This window comes from Uranotaenia lowii, chromosome 3 (assembly GCF_029784155.1).
Source record: "Uranotaenia lowii strain MFRU-FL chromosome 3, ASM2978415v1, whole genome shotgun sequence".
Taxonomy (NCBI): Eukaryota; Metazoa; Arthropoda; class Insecta; order Diptera; family Culicidae; genus Uranotaenia; species Uranotaenia lowii.
In genome coordinates, this window is record NC_073693.1 from 13347306 (window position 1) to 13360194 (window position 12889).

Genomic DNA, 12889 nt, shown 5'->3' on the forward strand with positions numbered 1-12889 from the left:
CTGATCCCAGGTTCAGAATTCCGCAACAGTTTTTAAACATTTTCATAGTTCAAATTTCAAATGATGAATTGGGAGGTTTTGGTTACATATTAACCAAACCAAATTATTTTTCGGTTTGCATATTTCCAATTTTGTATCCAGTTTAGGATTCTTATCTTCAGCTCGAATCATCATTAAAGATTGGAAACCATCCTGAGATTTTGTTTCATATTTTGATTCGGAGTTTTTAAATTTAATTCTTATGCAGAATTGAAACTTAACAAAGCTTTATAATGGCGGTTCAGAATTGAAAAATCGAAATTAGATTCATCATTTGTAGTTCGGATTTTGTTCCTCATGTTGAATTAAAAATAAATAATTGAAATAATGGATTCAAATTGAAACCAAAAACATCATATTTTAAATTACAGATTCTTGAAACAAAATTCACTTCTCAGCTCATATTTAAAATACTGATCTGGAATTAAGATTCAGATTTTTTTTAAGTTTCAGAAATCGTTTTGAAACTTTGAAAATAGATTCAAAATTTCAATTTTTAATTCAGGTTCAGGCAGATTAAGATTTTATATCTAAAAGACAGATTCTGATTTATGTAGCTCGTTAATGAGATTTACATTCAAGATAAGAATATCAAGATGATTGTTTCGATGAAGAACTTTAATCGCAAGAGATCGCAGACTAATAATTTTTTTGATTTTTTTTAATCAAAGTTTGTTTGTATTAAAAATTTAATTGAAAATTACGAACATTAAGCAGAATTTCAGATTATTTTGCAAAATTTTGTCACCACCAAACATCCGAACGATTTTAAATATGGAATTGATTTTCAAGGCGAAATATTTAGGGATAAAAACATGTAATCTTCATTTTAAAAAATCTTCAATTCTGTATTTTCTTAGCCTTTTGTTTAAGATAAGGTCACCAGATTGTCCGTTTTTATCGGGATTTGGCCGGATATTTCATACAAATTTTGGGAACAGTCTGGTCTGGCCCGGTTGCCCGGATTTCATTAAAAAGCTCGATTTTTTTTACTTTATTTGACAGATCAAATATAAAATAAACAAATTGTGTTGTAATTTTTTTATTTACATCTCCAAAACGAGATTTTTTCAGCAAGTTTTATAAACATAATCATGAAAAGTTTTTTGAATGCCTATAATACGATTTAAAATCTGTCGATAAGTTTTGAGGAAAGAAATTTTTTTCAATTTTTTCCTTGATTTTTCTTGAGTAATTTCTGAGTTTTGAAAAAAATTGCCCAGATGTTGCCCGGATGTTTGGTCGTAATTTTTGGCAACCTTAGTTTGAGATCAATAAAATTTCAGTTTTTACGCGAGCCAATTTTCATCATTAAATCTTAAGTTAGGATTAAGTTCAAAATAATAAGATTTTAGCAGCAATTTTTATTTATTTTTTCCTTTAAATTTTAAAATTTGGAATTCTTTACATTGATGATTGAAGTATTTCAATTTGCCAATCAGGAGTTTGGTAAATTCAGTTGATTTGATTTGAACAAAGAAGTTAATTTAAAAAAAAAAATGTTGACTTTTATTTTACGCTCAAATCAAAAAAGCTCAATCTACAAGACTCTGGAGCACATTCGAAGGTTTTAACCATTGGTGAAAGTAAGTACCATATTTCGTTACTAAAAGCTTTATAAAAAAAATCAGTCAAGCATTAAATTGATTTAAGGCCATAGTTTCAAAAGTAACTTTTATTTACGAAAAACTATTAATGTAAAAAAAAACTTAAAATGGATACTCAAATAGCTCCAAAATTACAAAAACATTTTTTATTCATGCATTGTTTGAGCAATAGTATTATATAAAAAAATTCAGCTACTAAACTCCCCCCATGAGGCGGTTCTTCCGGATGTCAATTGAATTTATTGTTTATCAGTGCGAAAAGACATACCCCTGTTTAACAGCTAATAATTTTTTTTCCTAATAAGATACGAAGTTACGGTCTTCGACAAAGTTGTTCAGCGGAAAATTTCTTTAAAGAATTTTATAAATTGGCACAAAATCATAAGCTGGTTCGGTTCCACAGACGAAACAAAAATGATGTTGATTTTTCAGTACAAAATATTCAATTTTCCCATACAAACCTACAAGTTCAAATTTACTCATGTAAACGTTACTTAAAAATTTTGCAAAAAATCATGGTTGAGTTTTGGACCAAGACGAAGCATTTTAGACCCCAGGGTTTGAGGAATTCCAAAATGACCCCAAATCGACTCAGTCTACATAGAACGATATTGGGCTATCGTCAAGAGAGTTTTCAAGGAGGATGGTAAGGCCAACAAGACCATGGCGGTTTTCAAGAAAAATTGGAATGCTGCGGCCAAGAAGTGTGATCAATCAGCTGTACAAAACCTTATAAAACGCGTCAAGTCGAAAGTCCAAGAATATTCCCAATAATTACTTTTTAACTTGTATTTCTTTATAAACTGTAAGAATAACAAACACTTCCGAACTGTTTCTTTGTTTGAATAATCATTAAAATCAATTCAATCAAAAAAAAAATTCATTTTAAATCACGATTTGAACCTTCAAATCCTTAATCCTATATATTTTTTTGTGAGAAGAGTTTTATAATCATTTGTGTTGAGTCCCCCAATGCGCAGATGTCGAACATCAACGAAGATCGTTGTCACTGGACGCTCCAACGAAAAATGTCAGTTAAATTTATTTTTTCTGTTAAATTTATTTTAGATTCATTCTGATTTTTAACGACAACGAAGCAGAGAGTTAAATTTCGAAGTTTGAAACTCGTCGAACTGGCTTACTCTCGTTTTAACACAGCAGGTACAACTAAATTTGTACACAAAGCTAAATTTAAGTAGAAAGCCTCAAGTCCAAAGTTTTGTTTTTATCAAACTTCGACAATAGTTAAGCGGATGGTACTTTCTGGGGCTTCTGAAATTGATAAATATTGACATAACAACACTTGAATGTATGTTTTTTTCAAGGTTTAGAGAAATAAATTGTTTGACTTGCCATTTAAACTTTACATCCAATGAATTCAAAGTAATTTTAAAGCTCTCTGGAGCCACTTCATGTTTGAAAAGCCTACGTTAAACGGACTGAGTACATTGTATAGCAATCCAATCTTCTTTCATATTCCAGATACTTCTTTAAGATTTTTTTTAAAATTCTTTCATCTTCCACGGTCCATCGTGTGATGTTAAAGTAATTAATACCCACAATTTTCTTATTTTCTTTATTTTTTAATTGCTTCAGATGAGTATGAAAGAATTAATATTTTTTTGCACAAAGGTGAGGAAAATTGCAATTATGATCGTGAAAAATTAAGATGATTAGTGTTTACCCATTGCTCGCTAAGCAAAAGTGTAGAAAAAACGCACCGAGCCGGGAGCTAATTAAACAAAGCATTGTTGAGATCATTAGTCAAACCGACTTCCGGGTTTAGGGTTTAGTGAGAGGGAAAATAAAAAAAAACTATTCCAGCGTTCATTCATTGCAGCAGCACTGCATCCATTTTTTTTAAGGAAACAACGAAAGCCAAAACAACGAGCTCAGATTATCCTATTTCCGGTCTTTGCTGAACCATAAACCGGGTCTTTGAGAGGAGAAGAGAAAACTGCAACTGTTGCATGTTCCTGGACCGACCTTTGCTTATTAGATTTATTTTATGAAATTAAAAAATCTTTTTTTTTTTATTTTATCAAAAAAAATATTAAAGCGTAATCGCTTATTTATAAAGGGAAAAAACTTTAATATTTTTGAACATCAAACAATTACTTGCCATCTGGAAGATATTTCCGGCAAGAAAACGAGCAGCAAGCGAAAGCGGAAAATCGAGAGTGAGAAAATGCACATAATTACCGTAGAACGTGCCAGAATCTGGACAAAGAAGCGGCCAAAGGAACGTGCTTAAAGCCTTGGAATAGAGGGTTGAAACCACTTAGAGTAAATACAAAGTTTCTGTTAAGATGCTCAGCGTCTTCTGAAGATCCAGACGAAGGCAATTAGCTCACTTCTGGTGAACGGGTTGTTACAGATGTTGCTTTAAATTTTCTATACTTTACACAGGCAATTTTATATGCATTCAAATCATTTCAATTCTTTTTTTAAATAATCAAATTGCTCATACATTCTTAACCAAAAAAGGAACTATATAAGTTTTCACCAATTTCTTACGTTCAGAAAAGTCAGTGGCTCCAGAGACTAAAATTCCAGTTAGGTTTTGAGTTGTAAAAAAATAGAAAGATTTCTTCAGACTGATTTCCTACTTAACCAAAACTGGCTCTAGAGAGAAGCATTCCAGAGTTAAGTAATATTTTTTTTAAATTTATTTACACTTTATTGGGAATTATGATTATTTAAATTAACTCAGTCAAGACGTGGTATCACGAACTCTCAAATCACTATCCTAATCCAAATCCGAACCTTCCCTTTTAAAAGATCTCATAAATGAAAATGCAATTGAGTAAAACACTGAGCACGCATTCAGCTTCCGAAAATGCACTTGCCATCTTCCGTTCGTCTTGGTCGTTGGTCGTAAAATTGAATTTGGTTCCTGACCGGAATGAAAAACCACCATCGAGCATTCTCTCTTGTATTTTGTCGGGATGGTTTGGTTTGTGGTTCAAGAATATAATACAAAATGTTGTGAAATGACCAATGGGGAAGATAGAGAGATGAAAAAAAAAACACTAGAATATTACAACACCAGTCAGTACCATTGATTGAGCTCCCTTGTTGAACTACTGAACTTGGAGCCCCGGAGTTACTTTTCCCCGGCTTCTGGTTAGCCCAGGACCAAGAAGGTTTCTCGATGTGATCCTCCGATGGAATCTGTTGTGTTGGTCCTCAGTTAGTTGGTTGTTGGCCTCTGGGTCTGACCTTGGGGGAATGTTGAAAGTAAAGTAAAAACCAGAACAAGGAGCAACCACGATGATGGCATCGTTTTACACAAGAAACAGAATATGGCGCCCTTTTATTCGTTTCCTGTGCAGTTTTTTTTTCAAGTGCACGGAATAAAATGTTATAAAAAAAAGATTATAAAATCAAAGTTATCTGATCAAGAATTATTTTTATACAATGCATTGTTTAATAAAATCTAATTCTTATCTTGTTTTTTTTTTAATTTATCTTCGAAAATTTTTCACAAATCCGGCTGTTATTTTTCTCATGGTGCATTTAAAAGTAAATGCACTGATGTGAATGCAAAAAGAGCTGCAGGAAATATGAAAACAGTTTCTGCTGTTTCATATTTTAGTTTTTTTTTCTTGTGGAACAAGAAACAAGCTCAAGTTTTCCTGTAACCTCAAACGCGTGTTTTTAAACGATTGAAAATAGTTCCTCTGTTAAAATATCAAATTTTGAAACCATAAACACCTGAGGAAAAAAGGAAAACTATTCAGAAAATATCTTCCTATCTGAAATCACATTTGAATTTATAGACACAATTCATTCAGATTGTGTAAAACGACTATAATCGAAACAAAAAAAAAAATGAGATTCTGCTCATTTTTGAACAATTTTACCAACACAAGTGTTAATCAAATTTACTCATTTCTTACAATCTTAATTGTAATTTTACATAAGTTCACAAATATCATAACTTAAAACATAATTGTAAATTGTTTTGCTCAATTTCTCATATTTTTTCATAACATTACTTAAAATTTTAAAAATACACAATAAATTTTTTTTAATTAAATTTCAATGAAAAAACATTAAAATAAAAATTAAAAAATAATTCAAATAGAAATTCAATTTACTATTGAAAAAAATCCGAAAACTTCTGTAGTTCTTGTTAAAAACTTGCAAAATTTTTGAAAACTTTTATGATTTTTTCTTGTAACTCTGTAGAACTCTATAAAATTAGTACTCTTCTTCTTCTACCTGAGCAGCTTCACGAGCAGCTCAATTCTGTAATTCTATTATATTCTGAAAAAATCCGTAAATTTCTTCTCTCCAAATTTCTGTGAATTCTGTAAATATTGTAAACCTCTTTAAAAACTGAAAAATTCTAAACAACTTTGAAAATATTTGAAAAGTTCTGAAAAATACATAAAATTTAAAAAAGTTCAGTAAAATTCCGAAAAAAATCTATGAAATTTGTGAAGTGTATTCTTTTAAATTCTTTCAAATCATTTGAAAGTCGGTTAAGTTCTGTAAAGTTTTGTAAATTTCTGAAAAAATCTGTAAATTTCGTAAAATTTTGTAATGTTCTGAAAAATTCTGTAAAATTTGGGAAAATTTCGTCTAATTCTACGAAATTCGGAAAAAATCTGATAAATTCTGCAAAATTCAGTGACAGTCTGTAAATTTTCGTAAAATTCGATAAAATTCTTCAAAAATCTGTAAAACTCAATAAAATTCTTTAAATTTATGTAAAATTTTGTGAATTTTTCTAAAACTCTTTAAAATTCGTTGAAATTCTATGGGATTCTGAATAATTTTGAGATATCGTGAAAATTCTGTTAAATTCGGATAAATTCTGAAAAATTCTGTACAATTCCTCTATTTCTTTAAATTTCCGAAAAAAGTTATGTTGGATGCTGAAAATTTCTGTAAAATTCCATAAATTCCTATGAAATTCTGAGCAGTTAAGTAAAATGCTGTTTTTAGTTCTGTGGAATTCTGTTAACTCAATCAAACTCTTTCAATATCTGTGGAATTCTATAAAGTTCTGTAAAATCCAGTAGAGTTCTATAAAATTCTTTTCAATTTCGTAAAATCTGTTTAATTTAGTAAAATTTTGAGAAAATATTTAAATTCTGTAAATTTTTAAAAATTCAGAAAAACAGTGAAAACACTATATGGCTCTGATAAATTCTATAAAATTAAGTAAAACTCTGTGAAATCCTGTGGAATTTAATAAAATTCTGGAAGATTCTGAAAATTTCTATAAATTTTTGTTGATTTCTGTATCTTCTCTTTAATTCTGTGAAACGCTGAAAAATTCGGTTAAATTTTTCAAACTTTGTGAATTTTTGTAACATTTTACAAAAAAATTTAAAATTCGGTAAAATTCTGAAAAATTCTCTTAAAATAATTTTTTTTTTAAATTTCTATAAAATTCTATGCAGATTTGTAAAAAACTAGTCTGAAGTTCTTTTAATTTTGAAGATCCAAAAAATTCTGTAGAATTCTGTTAAATTTTTTAAATTCTGACAAATTATGTTCAAATTCAGATTCAGAAATTCTGACATAAATGAAATTCTGTAAAATACTGTAAAATTTTTAAAATTCTGAAAAACTGTGAAAAATCAAGTGAAGCTTTGTAAAATTATGAATAATTTAGTAAAACTCTGTAAAATTCTGTAAAACTCTTTAAAATTCTGTAAAAATACTAAATTTGTTAAAAATTCAGTTGGATATTGTATCTTGTCTTTAATCCTGTGAAACACTTAATTTGGTAAAATTCCAAAAATTTTGTGAGATTCTGTAACATTTAAAAAAAATTCTGTAAATTTAATTTAAACTCTATAAAATTAATTAACTGACTGAAAAATTTTGTAAACTTTTGTTAAAATTTGGTAAATTTCTGAAAAATTCTTTGAAATTCTGTATAAAATTCTGGACAATTCTTTATAATTGTGTGAAATCAGTTAAATGCTGTAAAGTTTTGTAAAATATTTTAAGATTCTATCAAATCTTGAAAATTTTAGTTATATTCTGTAAAATTCGGTTATATTTTGAATTTTTTTGAGTTCTGTAAACATTCTGTAACATTTTGTGCAAATTCTTTATCATTCTGTAATATTTTCCAAAATTTCGAAAAAAAAATCTGAACAGTCTGAAGAAATTCTTTGTCCCATTCTGTAAAATTCTGTTAAATTCTCCCAATTTTGTAAAACTCTGTAAAAATCTGTAAAATTCTATAAAGTTTAGAAAAATTATGCCAATTTTTGAAAAAACCATAAAAATTCGAAAAATTCCGTAAAATTCTGTAAGTTTCGTTTCACTTTGAAGAATTCTCTAAATTTCTGTAAAATTCTGTCAAATTTAGCAAAATTCTGTGAAATTCTGTAAAATCAGTTTAATTCTGTTGAACTCTGTGAAATTAGGTTAAAATCAGCAAATTTCTGCTAAAATTATGTAAATTTTTGTAAACTTCTTTAAAATTCTATAAAAATTCTGAAAATTGTGAAAGTTCTGTGCTGTTTACTTCTGAAAAAATCTAGAAAATTGTGGAAAAATCTTTAAAATTTTACAAAAATTATATAAAACTTCGTAAATGTTTACAGTTTCAAAAATTTCAATTTAAAAAAGTTCGCAAAATGAGAAGAACCTTATAAATATTGTAGAATTTTGTAAAACATTTTTGAACTCTTTAAATTATACAAAATTTTACAAAATTAGAAAAAAATAACAACATTTTTCAAAATTGCAATCAATTTTTCAAAAAAAAATTTTTTTCATATGATTTTTAAAAAAAGTGTTCTATAAATTTCGGTGAAATTTCAAAAATCACCGTTAAATTCTGCGCAGATTTGTAAAATACTATTCTGAAGATCTGTTCATTCTTCATTACAAATTAATAATAAATTTTTAAATATCTTTGGAACTCTTTGAAGTTCTGTAAAATTCTGTAAAATTCTATTAAATTCTGTAATTATCTATTTAATTCCGTAAAATTCTGAAAATGTAACTTTCTGTAAAAAATTGTAAAATTCTTTGAAATACTGTCGAATTCTAAAAATTCTGGAAAACTGTGAAAAAAATATGTAAAGCTCTGTTAAATTCCGTACAATTCAATAAAACTCTGTAAAATTCTGAAAAATCATGTGAAAATAAATAGAATTCTGTTAACTTCAGCAAATTTCATAAAACTACTGGTGAATTCTGTATCTGTTTAATTTTAAAACAAATAATAAATTTTTACAAAGTTTTACAAAGTTTTACAAAGTTTTACAAAATTTTACAAAATTATACAAAATTATACAAAATTTTACAACATTTTACAAAATTTCACAAAATATTACAAAATTTTACAAAATTTTACAAAATTTTACAAAATTTTACAAAATTTTACAAAGTTTTACAAAATTTTACAAAATTTTACAAAATTTTACAAAATTTCACAAAATTTTACAAAATTTTACAAAATTTTACAAAATTTTACATAATTTTACAAAATTTTACAAAAATTTACAAAATTTTACAAAATTTTACAAAATTTAACAAAATTTTACAAATTTTACAAATTTTTACAAAAAAATTCAAGATTTACCAAAATTTTACAAAATTTAAAAAACAATTACAAAATTTCACAATATTTTACAAAGTCTAAAAAAATTTGTTTTAATTTGAACAAACTTTAAAAATTTTTGTAAAGTTTTAAAAAAAAGTATAAAAATTTGTGAAAAATTGAAAGAGATGTGAAAATTTGTAAAAGTTAGTAAAAAGATGAAAAGATTCATAAAAATTATTCGTCAAAATGTCAAAATTCGATAAAAATTTGTGAAAATTTATAAAAATTTAAAAAGTTTGTTAAGATATGAATTTTTTTTTTAAGTTTTGTAAAATTTGTTAAAAAAATTTAAAATCTTTTAGAATTTGATGAATCTAGCAAAAATTTGTAAAACTTTGTTGAATACTGTTAAAATTTGCAATGTTGAAATTTGTTAAAATAAGTTAGAAAATTAATAAAAAAAAATAAAATTTGTTAAAAATTGTAAAAATAATTAATTTTTTAATTAGTAAAAATTTGAAAAAACTTCGTAAAAATTTGATTATTTTGTTATATTCGTAAAAAATTGTAGAATATTTTAAAAATTTGTAAAAATTTGACAAAATAAGTAAAAATTAGTAAAATTTGTAAAAATTATTAAAAATTTGTAAAAATATTAAATTTGTTAAAATTTTTTTAAAATATATAAATTTGTTGAAATTTGTAAAAAATTTTAAATTTGTTAAAATTTGTAAAAATTTGTTAAAAATTTGTAAAAGTTCGTAGAAATTTGTAAAAATTCGTTTAAATTCGTAAAAATTTGTAAAAATTCGTAAAAATTTGTAAAGATTTTTGAAGATTTAAAAAAAAATTAAAAATTATAAAACATTTGTTATAATTTGTAAATATTAGTTTCAATTTGTTCCAAATTTTGAAAATTAGTTAAAATTTGTGAAAATGTGCAGAAATTTAAAGAAATTTGAATAAGATTGTAAAAATTTTAAAAATTTGTTAATTTAGGAAAACATTGAAAGTTTATAAAAATTTGTTACAATTTGTAAAAATTTGATAAAATTTGTAAAAATTTGTCACAATTTGTAAAAATTTGTAAAAATTTGTAAAAATTTGTAAAACTTTGTGAAAATTTGTAAAAATTTGTAATAATTTGTAAAAATTTGTAAAAATTTGTAAAATCTGTAAAAATTTGTAAAAATTTGTGAAAATTTGACAAAAATTGCTGAAATTGTGCAAATTTTAATAAAATTAAGAAAAAATTGTAAAAACTTATTAAAAATTGACAAAAATTGTAAAAATTTGTAAAATTTTTAATTTTTATTAAAAAATTGGAAAAATTTGTTAAAAAATTTAAAATTTTTAAATTTTTTTAAAGTTTGTAAAAATTTGTCAAAATTTGTTAACATTTGTAATTTTTTTTAATTTATAAATTTGTTAAAATTAGTTTAAATTTGATACAATTTATAAAATTTGTAGAAACTGTTTAATTTTTTTATCAAATTTGTTAAAATTTGTGAAAACTTTTTAAAACTTGTTAAAATTTGAATTTTATTTTGAAAATTAGGAAAAATTTGTAAAAATTTGTAGAAATTTGTAAAAAGTTGAATTTTGTTTTTAAATTCGCAAAAAAAAAATTTATAATCTTGTTAAATTTTTTTGAAATTTGTTTAAACTTGTTGAAATATGTAAAAATATTTAAAAAAAATGTATTTTTTAGAATTTGTAGTTTATTTTAAAATATTGAAAAAAAGTAATATATTGAATAAGCTCCCAAAAATATTAAAAATTTGAGAAATTTTTTTCAAACCTTATGTCAAAATGTATAGAAATCTAAATATTTTTCAAACATTTGGAAATTTGTGTATTTTCATGGATGTTTTAAAAGTTTTGTTCGATTTGGTGAAGCATATTTCGGAATAATGTTGTGAAAATATGATTTTTTTTTTGTAAATAAAGGGTGTCCACGATGAAATTGCCACACACAAAATTGATTCGCAAAATTCGAGTTTTCATCCGATTGCCATCAAATTTTCAGGGATTGAAGAATGACTATTAAACTTCATTTTACTATTTTTTTCGTATTTTATTCACAGTCCATACGCAAATGCCAGCACATTAGCCTTAACCCCGGCCATAAGATTCTGCACAACTTGTGAATGTCTCAAAATCCAATACAAACTTCAGGCTCGTTGAGCGACCCCTTCACGTGTTCCAATACGGCCCAAATTAGGCATGGGATGTTGTACTTGACCTTGGATCCATTTTAGCCTGCAGCGCATAACATTTTCAAAAGTCGGGTCATTTGGGGCACTCTAGTTTACATGCAAAAAACGGTTGATTCACAAGTTATGCAGAATCTTATGGCCGGGGTTAAGGCCAATGTGCTGGCATTTGCGTATGGACTGTGAAAAAAATACGAAAAAAATAGTAAAATAAAGTTTAATAGTCATTCTTCAATCCCTGAAAATTTGATGGCAATCGGATGAAAACTCGAATTTTGCGAATCAATTTTGTGTGTGGCAATTTCATCGTGGACACCCTTTAAGTAGACATTTGAAAGTATGTATGTAAAATCGTGGAAATTCGAAAGCATTTGTAAATATTTATTATTATGTGTTAAACTTTCTATAAATCGGTTATATTTCAACAGGACTTGTGAACATCCTTTTTTTATTTTGCTTAATTTAGTAACAACTGTTAAAAATCAATTTAAGTGTATTCTGAGGTTTTAAAAACTTTAAATGGAAGCAAGTAGCCTTCGCATCAACTTTCCATTCAACAACCATACCGGATGTGATAATTTTCAACAGTCCACAAAAGCACCTCTATAAGTAAAGCACGATACTCACCTTCCACCAGCATCCAGAAGAAGTTGGTAAGCGTAAAATAGTGCAGCAGGGTGACAAAGATTACACAACTGGCCATGTTTCCACTGGAGCTGGCCGAAAGCTGTGTGTTCGTCCGATCCCGGCACCCATTGCAGCATCCATTCGCGAACCCCAGCGCCCCAGAGGATCCGGAAACGGCCATTCACAGGAAACCAGCATGATTGTGTTGTCCATTGTTGGGTAATCCAGCCGGCAAAAGTTGACCGGAGTGCATTCGAATGCATGAGAAAAACGACAAACAGGAGGGAAAAAACAAACAAACATAGAGGAACAAATGTTAATGAGAAGATAAATCTGTTGGACCGGATGCTGAGTGCTCTGTGAGTCGATTCTCTGCTGCTATTTTTGACCGCACTAGACGTCTGTTGCCAGAAGTACACGAAAACGCAAGCTAGCAATATCATGTTTGCAAATACATTTGACTTTTCCAACTCTTTGACCCGATGATGTGTGGTCTAAGAAGAAATTTAATTTAGACCCACAAGAATTGAGTCATCTATACGTATACATGCTTCCAGCATCCAGTTGTCATTCGTCGGTCTCTCGTTAATCTCGTTTGCTTGGCCTGGATTTGGGTTCTTGTCGTTGTTGGCCTACCGAAATCCTTTGAAGCGCTCACTCACAACTTCTCTGGCAAAAGTGTTCTACATTCATACCGTGACTGTGACTGTGACAGGAAAGGAAGATTCAACAACCAAAAACTCAAACTCACCTGCATCGTCAGGATCAAAATCCAGAACAAGTCCGACATGATGTACGTGACGAACAGATTCGCATGGATTGTGTTGCGCAAACAGCGTAAATCTCTGCAAATGAACGAGGCAAAAAGGATGGGA

The 12889-nt window shown here is 27.4% G+C and overlaps 1 protein-coding gene across 2 annotated transcripts in view; it reads right to left on the minus strand.

Moving 5' to 3' along the window:
- Positions 1-12889, minus strand: part of LOC129755687 (diuretic hormone receptor-like) — a 121384-nt gene that overhangs the window by 99222 nt on the left and 9273 nt on the right. For both annotated transcript variants that reach the window (XR_008739302.1, XM_055752304.1), the window contains exons 2-3: positions 12766-12859; positions 12015-12114 (exon numbers count right to left, since the gene is read on the minus strand). Coding sequence is in view for 1 of the 2 variants with exons in the window: in XM_055752304.1 (XP_055608279.1) it covers positions 12015-12114; positions 12766-12859 (194 nt within the window). In the remaining variant the exon portion in view is untranslated. The remainder of the gene's footprint in view (positions 1-12014; positions 12115-12765; positions 12860-12889) is intronic.